Raw genomic sequence first — 20,703 nt, forward strand, 5'->3', positions numbered from 1 at the left:
ACAGCAAACCTAGGTATTTCTGGGTTAGTGCAGCTTCTCTACCAGGCAGAAAGCACTTTGAGGATGGGGATCATGGCCTGTTTATCTGTTCATCTTTGTAACCCCAGGACTGGTCTCTGGGTGTGCATCTGGGCATGCTTCTAGGTGCTCAAGAAATTCCTGATGAATAGCTAAAGGGGGCAGTAGGGAGCAAGGGCTGCAAAAGAGTAAGAGAAAGAATATAAAAATATAGAGGTTTTTTTTTTTTTCCCTTTTATATCAGTGATTCTCCTCTAGCCACAGTCACATAGACTTAGTCCCTAGTGAAAAAAAGCCACTTAATTGCCTTCAAGATAATTAGGAAGAAGACTGAGGGGACCTCATAAAATGAAATCCCTATTTAATAAAGTATTCATATGCCAATTGAAAATTAGAGTGGAAACATCCTGGTTCAATAACTTATTCCTTTAAGTAAAATGCTATTGTTTTTATTTATTGCCAACATTAGGAACTTTAAGATTTGGGTGCCAGTACCCCAACTTACAAATTCTGATTGCACCTTCAAAGGGACACATTTGCTAACATCCAGGAGGAGTTACCTAAGTTACACCCCAAGGGAGTCAAAGGCATCAGGATAAATGAGGGGGATTTAGGCATGGGGGAAGGACACAGCCCCTTTGCCCAGCTCTGAGGGCTGACTTGGAGGTGTATTACTTAAAATACAGTCCATGTGTATGTAGTCTGTTTCCGAAAGGGCGGGTGAAGAGCTGATGAAAGCAGTTGCCTGTAGAATAGGTAGGTACGGAATATCTGGGGTCCCCACTCAAAAGGGGCCTGCTTTCCACCAAAGACTTTTCCCTTTGTTTTTGCCTTCTTTAACCATGTACTATTTACCTTAACAAATACAATTAAGAGAAATTTTTTGAAGAAATTTCATTTCTACTATGTTTAAAATAAAATGAAAATTCACACAGAAACAGCAAGAACCATGACAGCAAGGCAGGGAATGAAACCACTTATTGATAAAGCTTAATACAAGTCTACAAAGAATGCTCAGAATCTGGGAATACTGGGATATAAACCAGCAAGGGGCTGACAGATGCTTGTAAATTTTCTATTCATCATTAAATGACATTTTTGTGGATTTAGGATCTTCAAAAGTATTTTTCAAAGGTCTTTAGTGAAATAAAGATTTAAATTAGTCATTTAAGAAAAAGTAATTTAGGGAGTTCCTAATGTGGCTCAGTGAGTTAAGAACCTGACTAGCATCCATGAGGATGCAGGTTTGATCCCTAGCCTCACTCAGTGGGTTAAGGATCCAGCATTGCCTTGAGCTTCAGTATAGGTTGCAGGTGCGGCTCAGATCTGGTGTTGCTATGGCTGTGGTGTAGGCTGGCAGCTGCAACTCTGATTTGACCCCTAGCCTGGGAACTTTTATGTGCTGCAAGTGTGGCCCTAAGAAGACAAAAAAAAAAAAAAAAAGTGATTTAACACCGAATCCTGTTCATTTTTTCCCTTTTCAGACAGATGTAATTGTTAATTCTGTAAATCCACGTGATGGTCTTAGAGCTGGGACTGTGTCACAATCAATTCTACAAGCAGCAGGAATTGAATTAGAACAGGAATTTAGCCAAAATATGACTAAGACACCACAAGATTCCCCGCTGGTACTGGTCACAAAAGGATTTAAATTGTCCTGCAAATACGTATACCATGTGTTGTGGCATTTAGAATATTCTACACGAAAACTGGTAAGGTCAAGATAAACTTGTTTTTATGTAGCTCTGGAGTCTCTGTAGTCTTCGTTGAATTTCCATTATGTCATTACATTCATGAAATATTACTGTCAAGTGGAATAGCCCCCATTCTCTACTACTCCTGTGAATACTTGAAATACCAACCAGGTGCTTTTGTTACAAGTTACCTTAAGAAGTTTAATTTAGGGAGTTTCCTTGTGGCACAGCTGGGGAAGGACCCGTGTTGTCACTGCAGTGGCTCAGGTCACTGCTGTAGTGCAGGTTCGTTCCTTGGCCCAGGAACTCCCACATGCTGTGGGTGAGGCCAAAAAAAAAGTTTAATGTAAAAGATCACCCTGGAGTTCCCGTCATGGCTCAGTGGTTAACGAATCCAACTAGGAACCACGAGGTTGTGGGTTTGATCCCTGGTCTTGCTCAGTGTGTTAAGGATCCGGCGTCGCCGTGAGCTGTGGTGTAGGTTGCAGACTCGGATCGGATCCCTGAGTTGCTGTGGCTGTGGCGTAGGCCAGAGGCTACAGCTCTGATTCGACCCCTAGCCTGGGAACCCCCATATGCTGCAGGAGCGGCCCAAGAAATGGCAAAAAGACAAAGAAATAAAATAAATAAAATATCACCCAACCCAGAGTTCCCTAGTGGTTAAGGCTTCAGTGTTGTCACTGCTGTGGCTCCAGTTTGATCCCATGTGCCGTGGGGGTAGCCAAATTAAAAAAAATTAAAATATCACCTAATCCATGTCCAAATTTTATATGGGCATACTGTAAACAGACACAGAAACCGCAAGGCTCCCGCAGTCTGCACACTCATTCACCTCACTGCATCCAGTGAGCCTGTAGGCCTTTTCCTAAGTGGGCCTGAGATTCTGCCTCTCCATCTTCCCTGCCATCTGATAATTCTGGGAGGACCTGGGTCTCCCTGCCAGTCCCATTCCAGTCACATCTATTACCTGTGATGTCTTCTCACCTGTGCCTGTGGTGGAGCTTAGCTTTCTGGCTGACTTTACAACTGAGGCCCGTACAATATATGCGGTAAAGAGCAGGGGGGGAAGCCACTGAGATATGGAGAGAGGGAAACTTAATCCTCTTCTGTGGCTTCATCTGTCTTTATTTTGTCATCATGTCTGGTCTTCTCTTCTCTAGAAAGCCCTTAAATGCCAGATTGGTCCTTCAGTCTCTCTGTACCTCTCAGTTTTCCAAGGTCCTTCCACAGATAAGCTTCCTGTATTAGCATTCAGTTTGAATGTTGAAACATTGACCAAAGTGTAAATCTGCTAAAATAAATTACATGACAGGTCTTAATGACATTGAATAAATGTTGCTTGCTTACTTTAATCTGAACCTCTTTTTATTAAAGCTCCTTATCTTGACCCAAAAGTGGCAGGTTAAGTGGAGATAAACTGAAGGTTGGCTTTCTGGCCTGGGAGGAAGGCTACATAAACCGGGAGAAATCACAAGGCCCAGACATCCCGAATAGCTCAAAATGGACCCCTCAGTTGCTTCAGTTTTTCAGCCCTTTCATTTCCATCATCTACCTCATAGCTGTAATGGGTCCCCTATGGAGTAGGACCTTTCCTGTCCCCTGAAGAGTCCTGGACATGGCCCTGGGAAAAGTGAAAGTTGGCACTGTAAAATATGAGCAGGATTAAGGGGTAAGTGAAGTCTTCTGTTTCACTCAAAGCTGATCTTAAATTTGTATTTTTCCTACAGATATTGAAAAATGCAGTGAAGAAGTGTTTGGAAAAATGCCTTGAGCGAAATCTAACTTCTATTTCCTTTCCTGCCCTTGGGACTGGTATCCTTGGTATGGAGAAGGATGTAGTAGCAGAGATTATGTTGAATGAAGTTTTACAATTTGCCACATGCCATTTTCAGCAATTAACTGTAAAGTTTGTGATCTTCCCAAATGAAGTGGAGACATGTAAGGTAAGTTAGTATCTTAGAAATAAATGTCCGACAGTTCGTTTATCTATTCATTCATTCTTTCATTCATTCACGCAGCAGTATCTGTTGAGTATCTCCAAAGTAATTGTGTGGTGATGGTCTAACTTGGTTAAATTTAATTTTTATAAATTGCTGACCTCTGACCTAGCCAAGAATATCATTGTAGAAGCCATATTTACCCCAGTACCTAGCTTCTCCCTGTCCCTTGTTGGCATTTATTCTTTCCACTGCTCCTTAAAGGTAAGTGACCGCCTTTTAGCTTTAGTGTTGGGTCCTCTGTTCCTCCCCCTCCTCTTTCCCACCTCCCAGCTTATCTTCCTGTGGGTAGTTGCTATTTTCTCTCTCCCTACAAGGAAACAAATTTAGACTTGTTCTCGCTTGCTCTTTCCTGGAACAAGTGTAAATGTTCCTATTCCTCTTCCTGCCTCACTAGACGCAGGAAGGTTTGTCCCGCTTGGTGATTGCCTTTGCTGATGTCGAGCTACCAAGGTTCCATTACTGCAGGAGGAGTTGGGAAGAAACATTCACAGTGGGTCTCGTGAGCCAGTGTGAGCGAGCTCCAGTACACCGCTGTCTCATCCACAACTGACCTACAATGTTGGCAACTTACCCAAGGAAGTAGCTTACCTTCTTGACAGAATTAATCATCCTGTCATCTGAATGAAGCTCATGCGTTCCCCCCAACCCCAAGCAGAGGACTATTAATAGGTCCAGATAGGGGCCCTGAGGACATTCCTGAACTCTTCATAAAGCACCATATCCTGGAGTTCCCATTGTGGCTCAGCGGAAACGAATCTGACTAGGAACCCTGAGGATGCAGTTTTGATCCCTGGCCTTGGTCAGTGGGTTAAGGATCCGGTGTTGCCGTGAGCTGTGGTGTGGGTCACAGATACAGCTCAGATCCGGTGTTGCTGTGGCTGTGGTCTAGGCCAGCAACTATAGATTCAACCCCTAGCCTGGGAACCTTCATGTGCCATAGGTGCCACCCTAAAAAAAAAAAAAAAAAAAATAGACACCATATCCTTACAAGAGGAATTAACCACAGCTAGAAAAGAAGGCTCTCACTCTCTTCAGCACACAAACAAAAACATGCTTGGCAGGAATTCTGTCGTGGCTCAGTGGTTAATGAACCTGACTAGCATCCATGTGGATGCAGGTTCGATCCTTGGCCTCGCTCACTGGGTTAAGGATCCAGCCATGAGCTGTTGTGGAGGTTACAGACGTGGCTCAGATCCTGCATTGTTGTGGCTATGGCGTAGGCCAGCAGCCACAGCTCCAACCTGACCCCTAGCCTGGGAACCTCTGTATGCCTTGGGTGTGGCCCTAAAAAGACAAAAAGACACACAAAAAATGTGCTGGGCAATTCAACAATACAGAAAGATCAACCAGTTTGAGGCTCCCCTAAGGGCTAATAATAAAAGTTGTTGCCATGTGCTGCACAGGCCAGGTACTATGCCAGAAAACTATCTTTATTTCATTCTCCCCTCAATCCTGTGATAAAGTCACTTTGTCATCTCCATTTTATAAATGAGACCAGAGAGTAATATGCATACAGCTAGTCCAGTGGCTTGAATAGACAAAATTCTAACCTGAATCTGTTAGTCTGACCCCAAAGCCTATGTTCTAAACCCGTAAACAAAAATGCGGAAAAAATAACTTGAAAGATAATACAACTTTCCATTTTGTAACTCAGGAGAAACTTATCTTACATAGGAATTTATGTTATGTCCTGTAATTTGTATTAACTGTTCCTTCAGGCCTTTTTTCAATGTAGTTAACACTACGGTATATCCATGTGGAATGTGATGTGTGCATACACATAAGTATACACCTCTAGTCTTCTAAGCACATCTTTTCTTCCTAAAAGAGTCTTGCAGTGAGGGGTGTATGTTCAGAAAGATCAGAGGGCAACTTAGAAGGTTCTTCGCAGGGGGTATTACCTTGGCAAGGTCCCTACATTGCAGAAAATGGATTTGTCAGACATCTAGAGTTGACCTGACTCAGAAGACCAATCTGTGCTAAACTCACAATAAAGTGATACTTACATGCACACCCTCATGAATTTCCGAGTTCATGAATGACAATGAGTAAGTAACTCCCTAGCTGTGTTCATTCCTATTTCATGATGATAAGGATCCTGGGTGGAGCCGAGAATCTGTAAAAGCCAATGGATAGTTATTCATTTGGTTATTTAACAAATATTTATTGCATATCTACCTTGTGCCAGATATCATGTCTCTGAAGAAAGAACTCCTTACTATGAACACTCCTCACATTTCTCACGTTAGGTGTCAGTCATCTGTGGTCAGGGCTGGAAAAACTGCCAAATGCTTGCCATTTGGATTTACTTTTCCAAACTGCTTGCAGACCATCTGCTTGTTATCCACATTTTCTATGTTATTGATACTGGTTAAGTTGCAGTTTTCTTTCTTTCTTTCTTTCTTTTTTTTTTTTTTTTTTTTTTTGGCTTTTTAGGGCCACACTCATAGCATACAGAGGTTCCCAGGCTAGGGGTCCAATCGGAGCTGCGGCTGCCAGCCTACACCACAGCTCATGGCAAGGCCGGATCCTTAACCCAGTGAGTGAGGCCAGGGATCAAACCTGCAACCTCATGGTTGCTAGTCAGATTTGTTTCCACCGTGCCACGATGGGAAGTCTGAAGTTTTCTTTCACATTTAGTTCAAAAGCTTTGCCTAACTGATTTCTAACCCTGCCACACACAGTGACTGGTTGTGTTTTTTGTGGTGGTTGTGAGTTTTTTGGTTTTTGGTTTGGGGTTTTTTTTTTTTTTTTTTTTTTTTTTTTTTTTTTTTTTTTTTTAGCAGAGGAAGGTTTATTGCAGGAGGAGGCAAGGAGAGTAGGTGGCTCATGCTTAAAACCCCTGGACTCTGCCATAGTGTTAGGGGAAGTTTTTATAAGCAAAGTTTGGGGTGAAGGCTGCAGAGTGTGACTTTCTTCTGAGTGGTTGGTGGTGACATAACAGGGCAGTGCTCCAGCAGCCTTATGTTCAGCCTGAAGTTGCCATCCTCCACCCAGATGAATGGAGGCCTTAGTTCTGCAGAAGAGCTCAAAGATATTGTTTTGTGTATTCCTAGAGGAGGAATCAGAATCCTGCCCCAAGGCTACACTCTTGTTCCTTGACAGCGCCTCCTTGTTTCTGCATCCCCTCCTTTCCCTGATTAGCAACTGTTTGAATCTGCCCTTTAACTCAGGGAAAGTCAAGGAGGCTGAGTGAAGCCTATCTCCTACAAACAAGAAAGCAGGGACATGGAGTTCCCATCCTGGCACAGCAGAATCCGACTAGGAACCATGAGGTTGTGCATTCGATCCCAGGCCTTGCACAGTGGGTTAAAGATCCAGCTTTGCCACAAGTCATGTCGTAGATGCAGCAGCAGCTTGGATCTGGTGTTGCCGTGGTGTAGGCTAGCAGCTGTAGCTCTGATTAGATTCCTAGCCTGGGAACATCCATATGCTGCTGGTGCAACCCTAAAAAGCAAAAAAGAAAGAAAGAAAGAAAGAAATCAGGGACAGGGAAAGACTTTTGCATCCAGGCAGGCCCCACTGGGTCCTGCTTGGCTTCCATACCCCTTTTTCTTTGATACTTCATAATCTTGAGGAGAACCAGTCTTGGACAAGAAAGGGAATAACGTTTTGGACAAAGAAACCATAAAGTAGGCAGAGGAAATCAGTTTTGGGGGGACTTAGTTTCGGTCCCTCCTTTCACCCTTCCTCAAATCTTTCAGGGAACAGGGCAGCAACTGCTCTGGCTACTTCCTGCTGAAATGGGGTGTAATCCTGCCTCAATTTGGGAATAGGACACCGAACTGGAAATATTTTTGAATTCCAAGTTCTGGATCCAAGTCTAGACTAACTACTGACTTTTTTTTCCCCAAGACTACTGACGTTTGGAGTTCCCTTCATGGCACAGTGGAAATGAATCTGACTAGTATCCATGAGGATGCAGGTTTGATCCCTGGCTTCGCTCAGTGGGTTAAGGATCTGGCTTTGCCGTGAGCTGTGGTGTAGGTCGCAGTGGTGGCTCAGATCCTAGGTTGCTGTGGCTGCGGCATAGGCCAGCAGCTGTAGCTCCAATTAAACCCCCAAACTAGGAACCATATGCCATGGGTGGGGCCCTAAAAAAATAAAGACTACTGACTTTTTTTTTTTTTTTTTTTTGTCTTTTTGCCATTTCTTGGGCCATACCCGCGGCATATGGAGGTTCCCAGGCTAGGGGTCGAATCGGAGCTGTAGCCGCCAGCCTACACCAGAGCCACAGCAACACGGGGATCCGAGCCGAGTCTGCAGCCTACACCACAGCTCATGGCAATGCCAGATCCTTAACCCACTGAGCAAGGCCAGGGATCGAACCTGCAGCCTCATGGTTCCTAGTTGGATTCGTTAACCATTGAGCCACGACGGGAACTCCAAGACCACAGACTTTTAAAGTGACTTTGGAAAAGAGCTGATTTGTATCCATTTTGTGTTTGGCAGCTATTATTAGTCTATTATCAGCAGATAATGTTATCTTATTTACTTTGGAGGGCAGGAAAGTTCCTCCCTTTTATGACTTCTCTAGGTACTAAATAAATATGGTAAGATCAAGGGCTTTTTTGCTCTAGAAATAGCAGCTGCAAATACAATTTATGAAGAAAATGCCCTACAAATTAAGAAAGGTTGTTGTTAAAGTTCAGATGCAATGAAGTAGTCTTTACTTCGTTATTTACCATCTTTTTCACTGAAGTATTTACTGCCAATTGCATCAACTTTTTTTTTTTTTTTCCTTTTTCAGATGCACCCGGGGCATATAGAAGTTCCCAGGCCAAGGATTGAACCTATGCCACCACAGAGACAATGCTGATCATTAACCCACTGTGCCAAAGCGGAAACTCCTAAGTCAACTTTTTTTTTTTTTTTTTTTAGGGCCACACCCATGGTTTATGGAGGTTCCCAGGCTAGGGATCCAATCGGAGCTACAGCTGCTGGCCCTTGCCACAGCAGCACCAGATCCAATCTTCGTCTTCGACTCACATCACAGCCCATGGCAACACTGGATCCCCAACCCACTGAACGAGATCAGGGATTGAACCCACAACCTAATGGTTCCTAGTTGGATTCATTTCTGCTGTGCCACGACGGTAACTCCATGTCAACTTTAAACAAGGAAAACATAGGGCGTAGTCGTTCCAAATTCTAAGAGAGATGGGTTTTGTCAAATAGACACTATGTTAAAAGATCTCCCTGGCAATATGCATAAATCTTTGTGTGTAGGCTATTATATAATAATATTATTACAATAGCTAACATATTGAATGTTTAATATGTGCCAGGTACAATTTTAAGCATTTTACAGGAATTGATTATTTATTGAGTCTAGACAAAGCATGGTGTGCATAAAACTTTTAAAAATGAGTTTGTTTTATTGATTACAAAAGCATCTCCCTATATTTATCTTCTTCAATGATGTATTCTAAGCCTTAGTTCTGTGCCTAATGTGCAGTTAGTAGGGCACTAATAGCTGTGAATGAATGAATGAATGACTCTTTTGTGTTGGGATGTATATTCTCCTTTTTTATGCCAGATTTGAGGGGTTCCCCTCCCTCATTTTTGCTATATTTGTTTTCCCTACTTGCTCTAATATATTGTAGTACTGCACTCGCTGTTCCCTTGGACTTTCTTAAAGGCTGCTTTTGATTTATGGCAGTGGGAATGGGGGGCGACAGAGTGGCTGAGGTCAAGTATGGTGAGTGCGGGTAGAGAGGGATTTTGATGACAGTAACTAAAAGCCCCACTTAGGACTCTGCTTTGTTTTGTTTCTTGTAGGCTTTCAGTGCTAAAATGGAAAAGAGGCTCAACAGTTACACTGGTGGTGAGTAAAAAATTCTCGGGTCTGGAAATAGAGTCTCCCACCACAGACTCATTCTGTTTGGGATCATCTGAACTGATTGGATGGGAGAAGAAGAAGAAATAACAAAATATGTTTCATTGTGTTCCTGCTTGGATACCAACCTACTCTCTCCTGACCCTGATTCTGTTTTCACTCAGTCTGGTTTCATGATATGACCAGAGAGAGGCAAAGTTGTAGTAGGTAATCCACAGTGTGGGCAGTTCATTCACAAATATCTCTCTCTAATTTTTTTTTCATAAGATTAGTAAAGCAGTTACTCTTTCTGCTTTGAATGGAGTGACATCTAAATGAGGTTACTCATTAGAAATCATAGAAAACACATCTCAATAGTACCAGGTAATAATAAGTGGATTAACCCAGTGCTACCCAAACCTGAGTAATCATTGAGATTATGATGGAAACTTTAAAAAACAAAAAACAAAAATATCTGTGGCCCAACTCTACAGATTCTGATTCAGGGATCTGGCCCAAACATGTATATTTTTCGATGCTTCCTGACAATTTTGCTGCTGAACCAGGTTTGGGATCACTGGACTAAACCAATCCTGGTTGCTGTTAGAGAGAGATTAACTTTGTCTTATAAATTCCATTCCTTTAGAGGAGTTAAGGTGGGCTGAGATGAAATTGCATTGAGACAGCTAAGGTGTGTACTTCTGAAAAGGTCTTTTAAACCAGAGTATTCTATAGTGTTAAGAACAGCAGACATTCAACCAGCAATAGAAACCGTTAGAATATTTTCCATTAGGAAAATAAGAATGGAGTGACATCTAAATGAGGTTACTCATTGGAAATCATAGAAAACACATCTTATACCTTTAATTTAAAGGTATTTACTTATATGCTTACATACTTATATGCGTACATGCTTATACCCTTTAATTTAAGGATTCACTTATGGATGTTCACTGTCCAGAAGTGTTGGAAATGGAGAAGGGGAAACCTTAAGAGCTCTGGCCTGTGACTGTGCCTCTTATAAGCTTATTTATTTATCTGTAAGATGGTGATAATGATAGACTATTATGAGGATAATTAGAGATTGTTTGTAAAAACGTTTTGTAAACTGTCAAGCATTTAACCAATGCCAGGGAATAAATAATGAAGGAGAGAATGGACAGACTCCTCAGGCGGCCTAGAAGAGAGACAGATGCCTTCTGACTGGAAGGAGCAAAATGGCTTCATGGGCGAGGTGGTGCTAAGCTGGGCTTTGAGGATGGCAAGATTTGCAAAGGGCAGAATTGGTGGGGTAGGGCACCCAAAGTGAAGAAAACTCACAGAAGCAAACAAATACAGGGCGTGTTTGGGGAACCACAGTGACTCTCGAGAAGTTAGACAGGAGGAGTTTTAGGAGCAGATAATGTGGAAAAGGAATATACAAATATCCCTATATCATCATCTGAATAATGGGGCCAGGCCTTAACATTTACTTCAGTAATTCTTGAGGACATCTGTAAAGGAATTATAGCACAGGATGGTAATTGACATTAATAATGATTAATAATGGTGATCTCAGATTATTAAGGAAAAGTTAAACTGTTTAGGAAGGCAGGGAAGTATTTTTCCATTAGAAGTATTTAACTAATAAATAGTTAAGTTTGTTTTGGTGCTAGAAGAGACTCCTTTAGTGATGTGAATAATTTAGTTAACTAGAACAACAACTCTTGTCTCCTGGAGAAGGGATAAATGAAGTATCACCATATATTGTTTTTATTTTCTCCTAAAAAGTAGTATAAGCTCTCAGGCAGAACAAGGGTTAAAAAAAAAGGGGGAGTTCCCGTCGTGGTGCAGTGGTTAACAAATCCGACTAGGAACCATGAGGTTTCGGGTTTGATCCCTGGCCTCACTCAGTGGGTTAAGGACACAGTGTTGCTGTGAGCTGTGGTGTAGGTTGCAGACAGGGCTTGGATCCCGCGTTGCTGTGGCTCTGGCGTAGGCCGGCAGCTACAGCTCCGATTCGATCCCTAGCCTGGGAACCTCCCATATGCCGCAGGAGCAGCCCAAGAAATAGCAAAAAGACCAAAAAAAAAAAAAAAAAAAAGTATGTCATCAGTTTAAAAATGTCTGTCACTTCTTACTGTGGTGTAAAACTTTGGCTTTTACTGTTACTCAGAGGGAAGCCATTTTCCCCCTCCTACTTCTAGGTATGTCCTGGCACTTTTTCATAGCTCCAGGTACCACTCACCTACTATATCTGGGAAAAGGATGCTAAGAACTACTATTGTCCTTGCTGGGAAGCAGAATTGTGTGAGCACTGGAGTCACATTACCCATACCTCCTAGCTCTCTGGCCACCACTTAGAAGTCCTTTAACTATAGATATAATACTTAATAACTTTTATTTATTTATTTATTTTGTCTTTTTAGGACCACACCCTCAGCATATGGAGCTTCCCAGACTAGGGGTCGAATCAGAGCTGTAGCTGCCGGCCTACACCACAGCCACAGCAACACGGATCTGAGCCTCATCTGTGACCTACACCACAGCTCATGGCAATGCCGGATCCTTAACCCACTGAGCGAAGCCAGGGATCGAATCAGCATCCTCAGGATGCTAGTTGGGTTCATTAACCACTGAGCCACGACAGGAACTCCACTTCCTAACTTTCTAAATCACTTTCCTCATTTGTTATATGGGTACTACTAATAGTACCTATCTCATAAGATTATGAAAATTGAATAAAATAATACCTGTAGTGAAGTTAGAATAATGCCAGAACATACTAATAAGTGTTCCACTTACTTTTTCCTCTCAAAATATGTAGCTAAAATATACTCCTTTTCATTACTATGATATTCCATTGTTGATGGATATTTGGGTAATTTCCAGTTTTTTCCGTTAAAACAAGAATGTGAACTTTCTTATATACATCTCCTGCCGCAGGAGTTCAAAAGTCTCTTCAGATAATAGGAGCAGCTGTTTCAGTTTTATATCACAAATATGTAGGAATTCCATTTGCTCTATGTGTCCCAACCCTGGATTTGTCAGACTTAGGCATTTTTTGCCAATCTGTTCATTTTTCATTTCCTTGATTACCAGTGAATATGAGCATCTTTTCACGTATATATAGGCCATGTGTGTTTCCTTTTCTGTGAAATCTTTTACCCAACTGGCTACTTGGTTATTTATTTTCCTTAATGATTTGAGGGAATTCTTTATATATTCTGGATACTTCCTCATTCCCTCTTAGCTAGTCCATTCCCCTCTCCCCCTTTTTTTTTTCAATTTGGATTCAGAGTCGCTCTAATCCATCAGAGGTTCTTCTTCTTCCATTTTTATTTTATTTATTTATTTATTTATTTGAGTTTTCAGGGCTGCATCCATGGCATATGGACGTTCTCAGGCTAGGAGTCAGATCGGAGCTGTAGCTGCCAGCTTACATCACAGCCAGACCAATGCCATTTCTGCACCCTACACCACAGCTCATGGCAATGCCGGATCCTTAACCCACTGAGTGAGGCCAGGGATTGAACCGGCATCCTCATGGATACTAGTTGAATTCGTTTCTGCTGGGCCACAAGGGGAACTCCAAGATTCTTCTTTGTCTTTATATATATCTTTACTCCTTGTGAAGGAGGGTCATGGACAGGAGTATAGGTGGGTGGGCTGGAAATAAGTCCTATTTCCATTTCTGCTGGAATATATACTGTGTTCATCAGCAGGGGCAAAATGTCCCATCATATACAGATAAATATAAAAAGTAATCCCAGGTGGCAAAATTATCAGTATTACTTGCTTTCATTCTACTTTAATAATTTCCAATTTTTCAATAATAAACATGTATTATTTTTATAATCAGTAATATATGGTCTTGAGTTCCTGTTGTGGCTCAGCAGGTTAAGAACCTGACATAGTGTCCGTGAGGATATAGGTTCAATCCCTGGCCTCACTCAGTGGATTAAAGATCTGGCTTTGCCACAAGCCATGGTATCGGTTGCAGATGCAGCTCGGATCCAGTGTTGCTGTGGCTGTGGCCTAGGCCTGCAGCTGCAGCTCCAGTTTGACCCCTGGCCCAGGAACTTCCATATGTCACAGGTATAGGCATTTAACAAAAAAAAAAAAAAAAAAAAAGAAAGAAAAAAAAGAAAGAAAGAAAGGAAAAGGAAGAAATACAAGTTGTTTTCTGAAAAGAATTTTTGCTCTTTAAGCTCTATGCTTTCAGAGATGTTTGATTTTTAAACCCGGTGGTAACAAGAGTTTGAGGGAAATCCCATTCAGCAGGAAATAATAGTTGGTTAATATCAAAGAGGTGATCACAAGTGAACTCATCTGTAAATTGACAAATCTACCACAACAGGGACAAGACATGATAAGCTAAACTCTATGTTACCAAGGAGACTGTTAACTATACATTTATTTAGATTTCCTTTGGACCCGGCACAGCTCTCAGAGGTAGGAACTTAATTGAAGCCTCCACTGCTAAGGATGGTGACAATATCCCTGAGGCAAACACTGGCCATTGTGTTCTGTTCTGCAAGGCTTAAAACCTACCTGCCTCCTGTGGTTACTTATGCTAGTCTTTTCAGTTCCCCAGGAGACCAGAGAGAAGAGAGAAAACAAGCTCAAAGTTACACCTCCTGTCATCAGTCTGATGGGATCCACCCAGGAAAAGGTAGATGAGGCCCAAACATGGATCCAAAGGATTCTGATCCTCCAGGATTCCCACATCATTGAGGATAAGCATATCCTCTACTTGGGGAAAAAGGAACATGACGATTTGTCTCAGCTTCAGAAAACCTTTCGGGTCTCTATCTCAGAGACTGTCAGTCTGGAAAAAGCAAAGTTAGAGATTAAAGGAGCTCGGGCTGACCTCATTGATGCCGTTATTAACATTGAACATATGCTATGTGAGGTTCAACAGGAAATGGCACGAAAAAAGGAGCAAGTCCTTTGGAGCTTGTCAGGTGAGTAACTTTTATTAAATTGGAAAGTCAGCTCTCCCAACTGTGCCTTCTTTTGGGTGTGAGTGTGCATGTGTGTCAGTGGGTGAGAGACAGAATGGAAGAGTAGAGAGAGTAAACCATGTTGGGTCTGTGTTAGGCCATAAACTTTTATAACCTTTTTTGGCTCTCTTTCTACCAACAGGGTTAATTATTAGTAAATGAAAACACACACAATTGGATTTACTGATGATGACATGGATTGCCTAAGAGGCTATTATGTGGAAAACACAGGGTAACCCAAGCCCCAACTCTAGGAGAAAAAAGTACATCCCTAATTGTGCAGAGGGAGCATTCAAAGGCAGACACACTTCACTTACTTAAGTCATTTCTATAATTGAGTTTTACTTGCAATTATTTATTGCTGGCAGCGTTAGGAGCCCTAAAATTGCTTACTTTGAGCCTTGTTACCAAAATAAATTATTCATTGGTACTGTGAGGTCCATTCAGGTGTCACTTATTCAGAAATTCCCATTGTGGCTCAGCAGTTAACGAACCCAACTAATATCCATGAGGATGCGGGTTTGATCTCTGGACTCGCTCAGTGGGTTAAGGATCCGACATTGCCTTGAGCTGTGGTGTAGGTTGAAGATGCGGCTTGGATCTGGCGTTGCTGTGGCTGTGGTATAGGCCAGTGGCTGCAGCTCGAAATCAACCCCAGCCTGGGAACTTCCATATGGCATGAGTGTGGCCCTAAAAATACAAAAAAAAAAAAAAAAAAAAAGTATCATTCTCAGTGGGGCAAAATCCATCCTTTTAACTAAGCCCTAGAGCTAACTAGGAGATTATACCACTGAAAATACCTCCTTGGGAGATTGAGCCTTATTTCATTCATTATTCAGCTAATATGTATTGCATGCACAATGTATGAAGCATTGTGGGATAAGATGGATATTGTTCCCACCCAAAATCAAATGGGGAAACTGAGAAGTAAGCAGGTTAGTTACGAAAGGGGAAAGTGGAAGAGCTCTGGAAACAACTAAAAGAGGCACCCAACCCAGACTGGGGAGGTTAGGGGAAGGCTTCTCAGAGGAGGTGTCATAAGTGGAGATGTGAATAGGTAGGAGTTAGTAAGGCAGAGAAAGAAACTTTCAAGAAATCAGACCAGGAGTTTCTGTCGTGGCGCAGTGGTTAATGAATCTGACTAGGAACCATGATGTTGCGGGTTCGATCCCTGCCCTTGCTCAGTGAGTTAAGGATCTGGCGTTGCTGTGAGCTGTGGTGTAGGTTGCAGACGTGGCTCGGATCCCAAGTTGCTGTGGCTCTGGCATAGGCCGGTGGCTACAGCTCTGATTAGACCCCTAGCCTGGGAACCTCCATATGCCACGGAAGCTCCATATGGCCCAAGAAATGGCAAAAAGACAAAAAGACAAAAAAAAAAAAAAAAAGAAATCAGACCATAGCTGGGCTTAGATTATGTAAGAATTTATAAATCACATGAAAGTATTCAGAGTTTTTTTTTTTTGGAACCAAGGGGGAGCTTTGAATGATTCTAAGCAAAAGCAAGGTCAGACTTGTATTTTAAGAGATCACTGGTTGTAACGTGGAGAATGAAAATTCGGATGTAAAATTTCAAAGAACAAATTGAAATTTGTTTTCACCCTATGATTATAAAAATAATTCAGTCAGATATAGTCAGAATGGCTGGGAGTTTGCAATAACTGTTGTGTCCATTTTCAACAGAAAACCCAATGTCAAAAGACATGGACAAAAATAATACACAGGGAGTACCTGTAATGGCTCGGAGTAAGCTAATCCAATTAGGAACCATGAGGTTGCAGGTTTGATCCCTGGCCTCCCTCAGTGGGTTGAGGATCTCGCGTTGCCATGAGCTGTGGTGTGGGTCACAGACTCAGCTTGGATCTGGTGTTGCTGTGGCTCTGGCCGTGGACTGGCAGTATAGCTCCAATTGGACCCCTAGCCTGCGAACCTCCATATGGCATGGGTGCAGCCCAAAAAAAAGCAAAAACAAACAAAAAAAACCCAAAACAAAAACTCAGGAATGAGTCCCAAGATTGTGATTTCTACTAGTTTTTGAAATGTAATGAGTGTGGGTCTTTAAATTTACCCTGATACTTCTCAAGAGAACAAGAGACAAAATAACATTGATCTCCTAGAAGGCTTGTGGTATTGCTTTAACTGCATTCATAAACTTGGCCCATTCTCCCAGCTGTTGGCTATTTAGTCAAGTAAGTCCCTTGCTCTGCTGCAAGGTCCCACTTTTTTGGCAGTTGACAACTAAGCATATTATTCCACAGCCACATTTCAGAGGCTCGTATAGACTCACCCTCTCTTAATCAGCATAATCTCTTCATTAACAAAATGAAAAATTTCAAAATGAGTTATTACTGCAGGGAATATCAACTATCCACCATATCCAGTATGTTTCAAATACTAGAAGTTGGGTTTCTCCTCTTTTTTGGAACTCCTGTAATCCTTCCTGGTGAGTGCCTTTGACAGCAGGAGTGTGTGGATCTTTGAGCCTCTGGTGCCCAGCCCAGTGCCTGAACTCCGATACTATGCTTTATAACTGTGAACTATTGCTCCCCAGGTTTAATTTAATTCAAATTTTCCTCTTTTGAAATTTCCTGTCTTTGGAGTTCCTCTCCTCTAGAGATATGTCCCTCTTGCTCTCCTGCTTTCCAGATTTACAACTTGGCCCTGCAGTGAGTTTCTCTGAATTTTCTCATCTGCTTTTGGTGGTTGAGTCCACTCACTTAGATAATGTGCTGGAGATCAGGTCACTTTAGTATATACTTGGTTGTAAGTCAAACTGAAAAAAAAAAAAAAATGCCTTTGGTGTTTCTAGCGTGGCTCAGTGGTAACGAACCCAACTGGTATTCCTGGCCTCGATCAGTGGGTTAAGGATCTGGTATTGCCATGAACTGTGGTGTAGGTTGCAGATGTGGCTTGGATCCCAGGTTGCTGTGGCTCTGGTGTAGGCCAGCAGATGTAGCTCCGATTCGACCCCTACCCTGGGAATTTCCATATGCCATGGGTGTGGCCTGAAAAGAAAAGAAAAGAAGCCTTTTGTGGGGAGGGGTTTCCATTTGTCCACCTGGGTATTTAGCCCAATAAGGAACTCCTTCAGGCAATAAAGGATTACCCCTTGAATTTAAAATAAGGACAGAAAGAAGTTAAGGAAGGAAAGAAGGAAGAAAAAGAGGGATAAGGAAGGAAAGAACTGACACCGTAAACTTTTAGTCTCCAAATTTTGCTCTTCTTAGTTGAGTGGCCTATGAGTAATACATGTAGCAAATATTCTGCCTTGCCCTTTAGAGAAAGCTCTGGTGAAAGCCAGATTTATAACCTTGGATCTGTACTTACTAGCTTTGTGATATTGAGCAAGTCGTTTAACTTTTCTGAGTTTCAATTTCCCTATTTGTAAAATTGTGGTATTTCATTAATGGTGTTGTAATGCTCAGATCAGGTAGAGATATGAAACTGTTTTGAAAACATTGATGTGTTACATAAATGCCACACTGTTTACCACCACTCCTTAATGTTTTCTTTTTCTTTTCTTTTTTTTTTTTAAGGCCGCATTCATGGCACGTGGAAGTTCCTGGGCCATGTGGAAGTTCCTGGGCTATATGAATCTGAACTGCAGCTGCAACCTATACCACAGCTCCAGGCAACATTGGATCCTTAACTAGCTGCTCCAGGCCAGGGATCGAACCTGTGCCTCCTCACCTACCTGAGCCACTACAGTCAGATTCGCAACCCACTACTCCACAGAGGGAACTCCCTTAATATTTTCTTTTTTTATTTATTATTTATTTGTTTATTTGTTTTTTAGGGCCACACTGGTGGCATATGGAAGTTCCTAGCTAGGGGTGAAATCGGAGCTGTAGCCGCTGGCCTATGCCACAGCCACAGCATCACCACACCTGTGCCACATCTTCGACCTACACCACAGTTCAGAGCAACGTCAGATCCTTAACCCACTTATTAAGGCCAGGGATCGAACCTGCATCTTCATGGATCCTAGTCAGGTTCATTAACCACTGAGCCATGAAGGGAACTCCTTATTGTTTTCTTATGCTTGTCTCTTTTTATTTATGGTATCCTGGCTGGAAGTACAAACATTTCCTATTAGCAGCACAGCTATGTATCATTATAAGTTATCCCTCGGCTTCATAATCCAAATTATCTCAAGACAAATTTATTAACCATCTGTTTTATCCTATGACTTCTCATGGTATTATAGCTGTCCTTGCATGTCCTAAACATATGAGGCACCCAAGTTGGACTGATAGTCTCTTCTTCCAAATTTTTATAATTTGTTTCATTAAATTTCTTTACAAACCTTTCCCTCTCACAGATCACTGAGTCAAAGTTTTGTCACCCATTTTTAGGGCAACAGACTCATCAGCAACCAGAAAATCAGAATCAAATGAAGGAAAATACATTTCTGAAATGCCTAAAGCTTTCAACTCCAGAAATTCAGGATCAAAAGAAACAGTTTGAAGACTGTGGTTTTCGGGTTATAAAGGTACACTGAGTTAAGGGGAGGATTTGACTCTTCTTGCTGTCACTTGGAACCAAAACAAAAATTCACCTCCTGATGACTCTAATCTAGGTGCTCATCGACCTGGAATCCTAGGAATTAGAAAGGAGGATAGGAATGGGCAGTTGGAATCAAATGGTAGAAATGATGTAAGGATGTACAGCAGCAAAGCTCAAGACTTAGAGAACAGGGCTCTGCTTATTTTGAAGCAAAATACGAAAAAACGGAATAGCATTTATCACACTGTATCAACATTGTTTACCTATTTTTATCTCTCACGAAACTGTGAGCTTTGAGAGGGCAAAGACTACGTCTGCAAATGTTGACCATTTCATTACCAGGGTATGGCACATCATGATTGCTCAGTAAATTTTTATGAAAGAAGGAGCAGGGAATTTTAAAGAATAGAGGTCAAATGGGAGAGGGTTAGGTCCAGGAGAGACGCTGATGCAACCTTACATGACAAGTAAATTGCATACAAAGTAATGTGCACATAAATGCTCTTATTTTTGCAGCAGGGTATCAGTCAATTTAAGTAGCAGCTGTCCAGTTTCTTTTTCAGTTTTTCATTTCCTTGGGTTATAGGTGGAGAAAGTGGACAATGTGCTTCTCACGGCTACCTTCCAAAGAAGGAAGAAAATGATAGAAGAGAGAACTCATAGGAAACCTGTGAGCCACAGGTTGTTCCAGCAAGTCCCATACCAGTTCTGCAAAATGGTATGCAGAGTCGGCTTTCAAAGAATGTACTCAATGCCCTGCGGTAGGTGTCAGCCCCTCATCATCAGGGTTACTCTATGTGGGGATCGGTGAGCAGATATCAGCAGATGACTCACCACTAATAGCATTTGCTGCCTCAGTGAGGGGGTCATTTATGACTGGGATGTAGTGGTAAAGTCATTTGGAAAGGGTCATACTTAAGGGTTCCCGTCGTGACTCAGTGGTTAATGAACACGACTAGCATCCATGAGGACATGGGTTCCATCCTTGGCCTTGCTCAGTGGGTTAAGAATCCAGCATTGCAGTGAGCTGCGGTGTAGGTCCTAGATGAGGCTCAGATCCCTCATTACTGTGACTGTGGTGTAGGCCAGTGGCTGTAGCTCCAACTTGACCCCTAGCCTGGGAAACTCTGTATGCCACAAGTGTGGCCCTAAAAAGACAAAAATAAATAAATAAATAAATAAAAGAAAAAAGAAAGGGTCATACTTAACAATTTTTCCTTCATATATTTTGTGACTGGTGGGTTTTATGTTGATGAAAGTGTTAGCAGAAAGAATTCGTTTATTGTTTGTCCTCTTTCTGTGTTTATGTCCTATCTGCAGAGAGCACCCTGGAGCTTTTTTTTTTCTTCTTCTTCTCTCAACAAAATTACTATCAACACTACCAAACCATCTTCCTCCCTTAATTAGAAGGACATTTTCTTGAATGTAATAAAGTTGGTCTTTTCTCTTCTATCCTCTTCATTTCTTGTAGCTGCCACGGAGTGAATTAGGTATCATCTGGCAGGTGAAATGAAAAATATTTTAAGATCCTGCTTAGCTATGAGGGTTTTATGTGTAGTTTCCATGTCTCTGTTGTACAAAAAAATATTATGTACTTAATTGCTGTATTTTCCCCTTTAAATCTCTCTGAAAGAGGCTAAGAAGTTTGGTAATAATCATGGAGAATACAGAGCAATGTAGCTTGA

General features: G+C 41.8%; 1 protein-coding gene across 14 annotated transcripts in view; it reads left to right on the top strand.

Annotated features, from left to right (window-relative positions):
• Positions 1-20,703, top strand: part of PARP9 (poly(ADP-ribose) polymerase family member 9) — a 39,876-nt gene that overhangs the window by 11,195 nt on the left and 7,978 nt on the right. For all 14 annotated transcript variants that reach the window (XM_021070264.1, XM_005670167.3, XM_021070269.1 and 11 more), the window contains 6 exons: positions 1,503-1,730; positions 3,440-3,655; positions 9,494-9,539; positions 14,099-14,476; positions 18,868-19,004; positions 19,605-19,779. In XM_021070264.1, the coding sequence (XP_020925923.1) occupies positions 1,503-1,730; positions 3,440-3,655; positions 9,494-9,539; positions 14,099-14,476; positions 18,868-19,004; positions 19,605-19,779 (1,180 nt within the window). The remainder of the gene's footprint in view (positions 1-1,502; positions 1,731-3,439; positions 3,656-9,493; positions 9,540-14,098; positions 14,477-18,867; positions 19,005-19,604; positions 19,780-20,703) is intronic.

The sequence above is a fragment of the Sus scrofa genome, chromosome 13 (assembly GCF_000003025.6).
Source record: "Sus scrofa isolate TJ Tabasco breed Duroc chromosome 13, Sscrofa11.1, whole genome shotgun sequence".
Lineage (NCBI taxonomy): Eukaryota > Metazoa > Chordata > Mammalia > Artiodactyla > Suidae > Sus > Sus scrofa.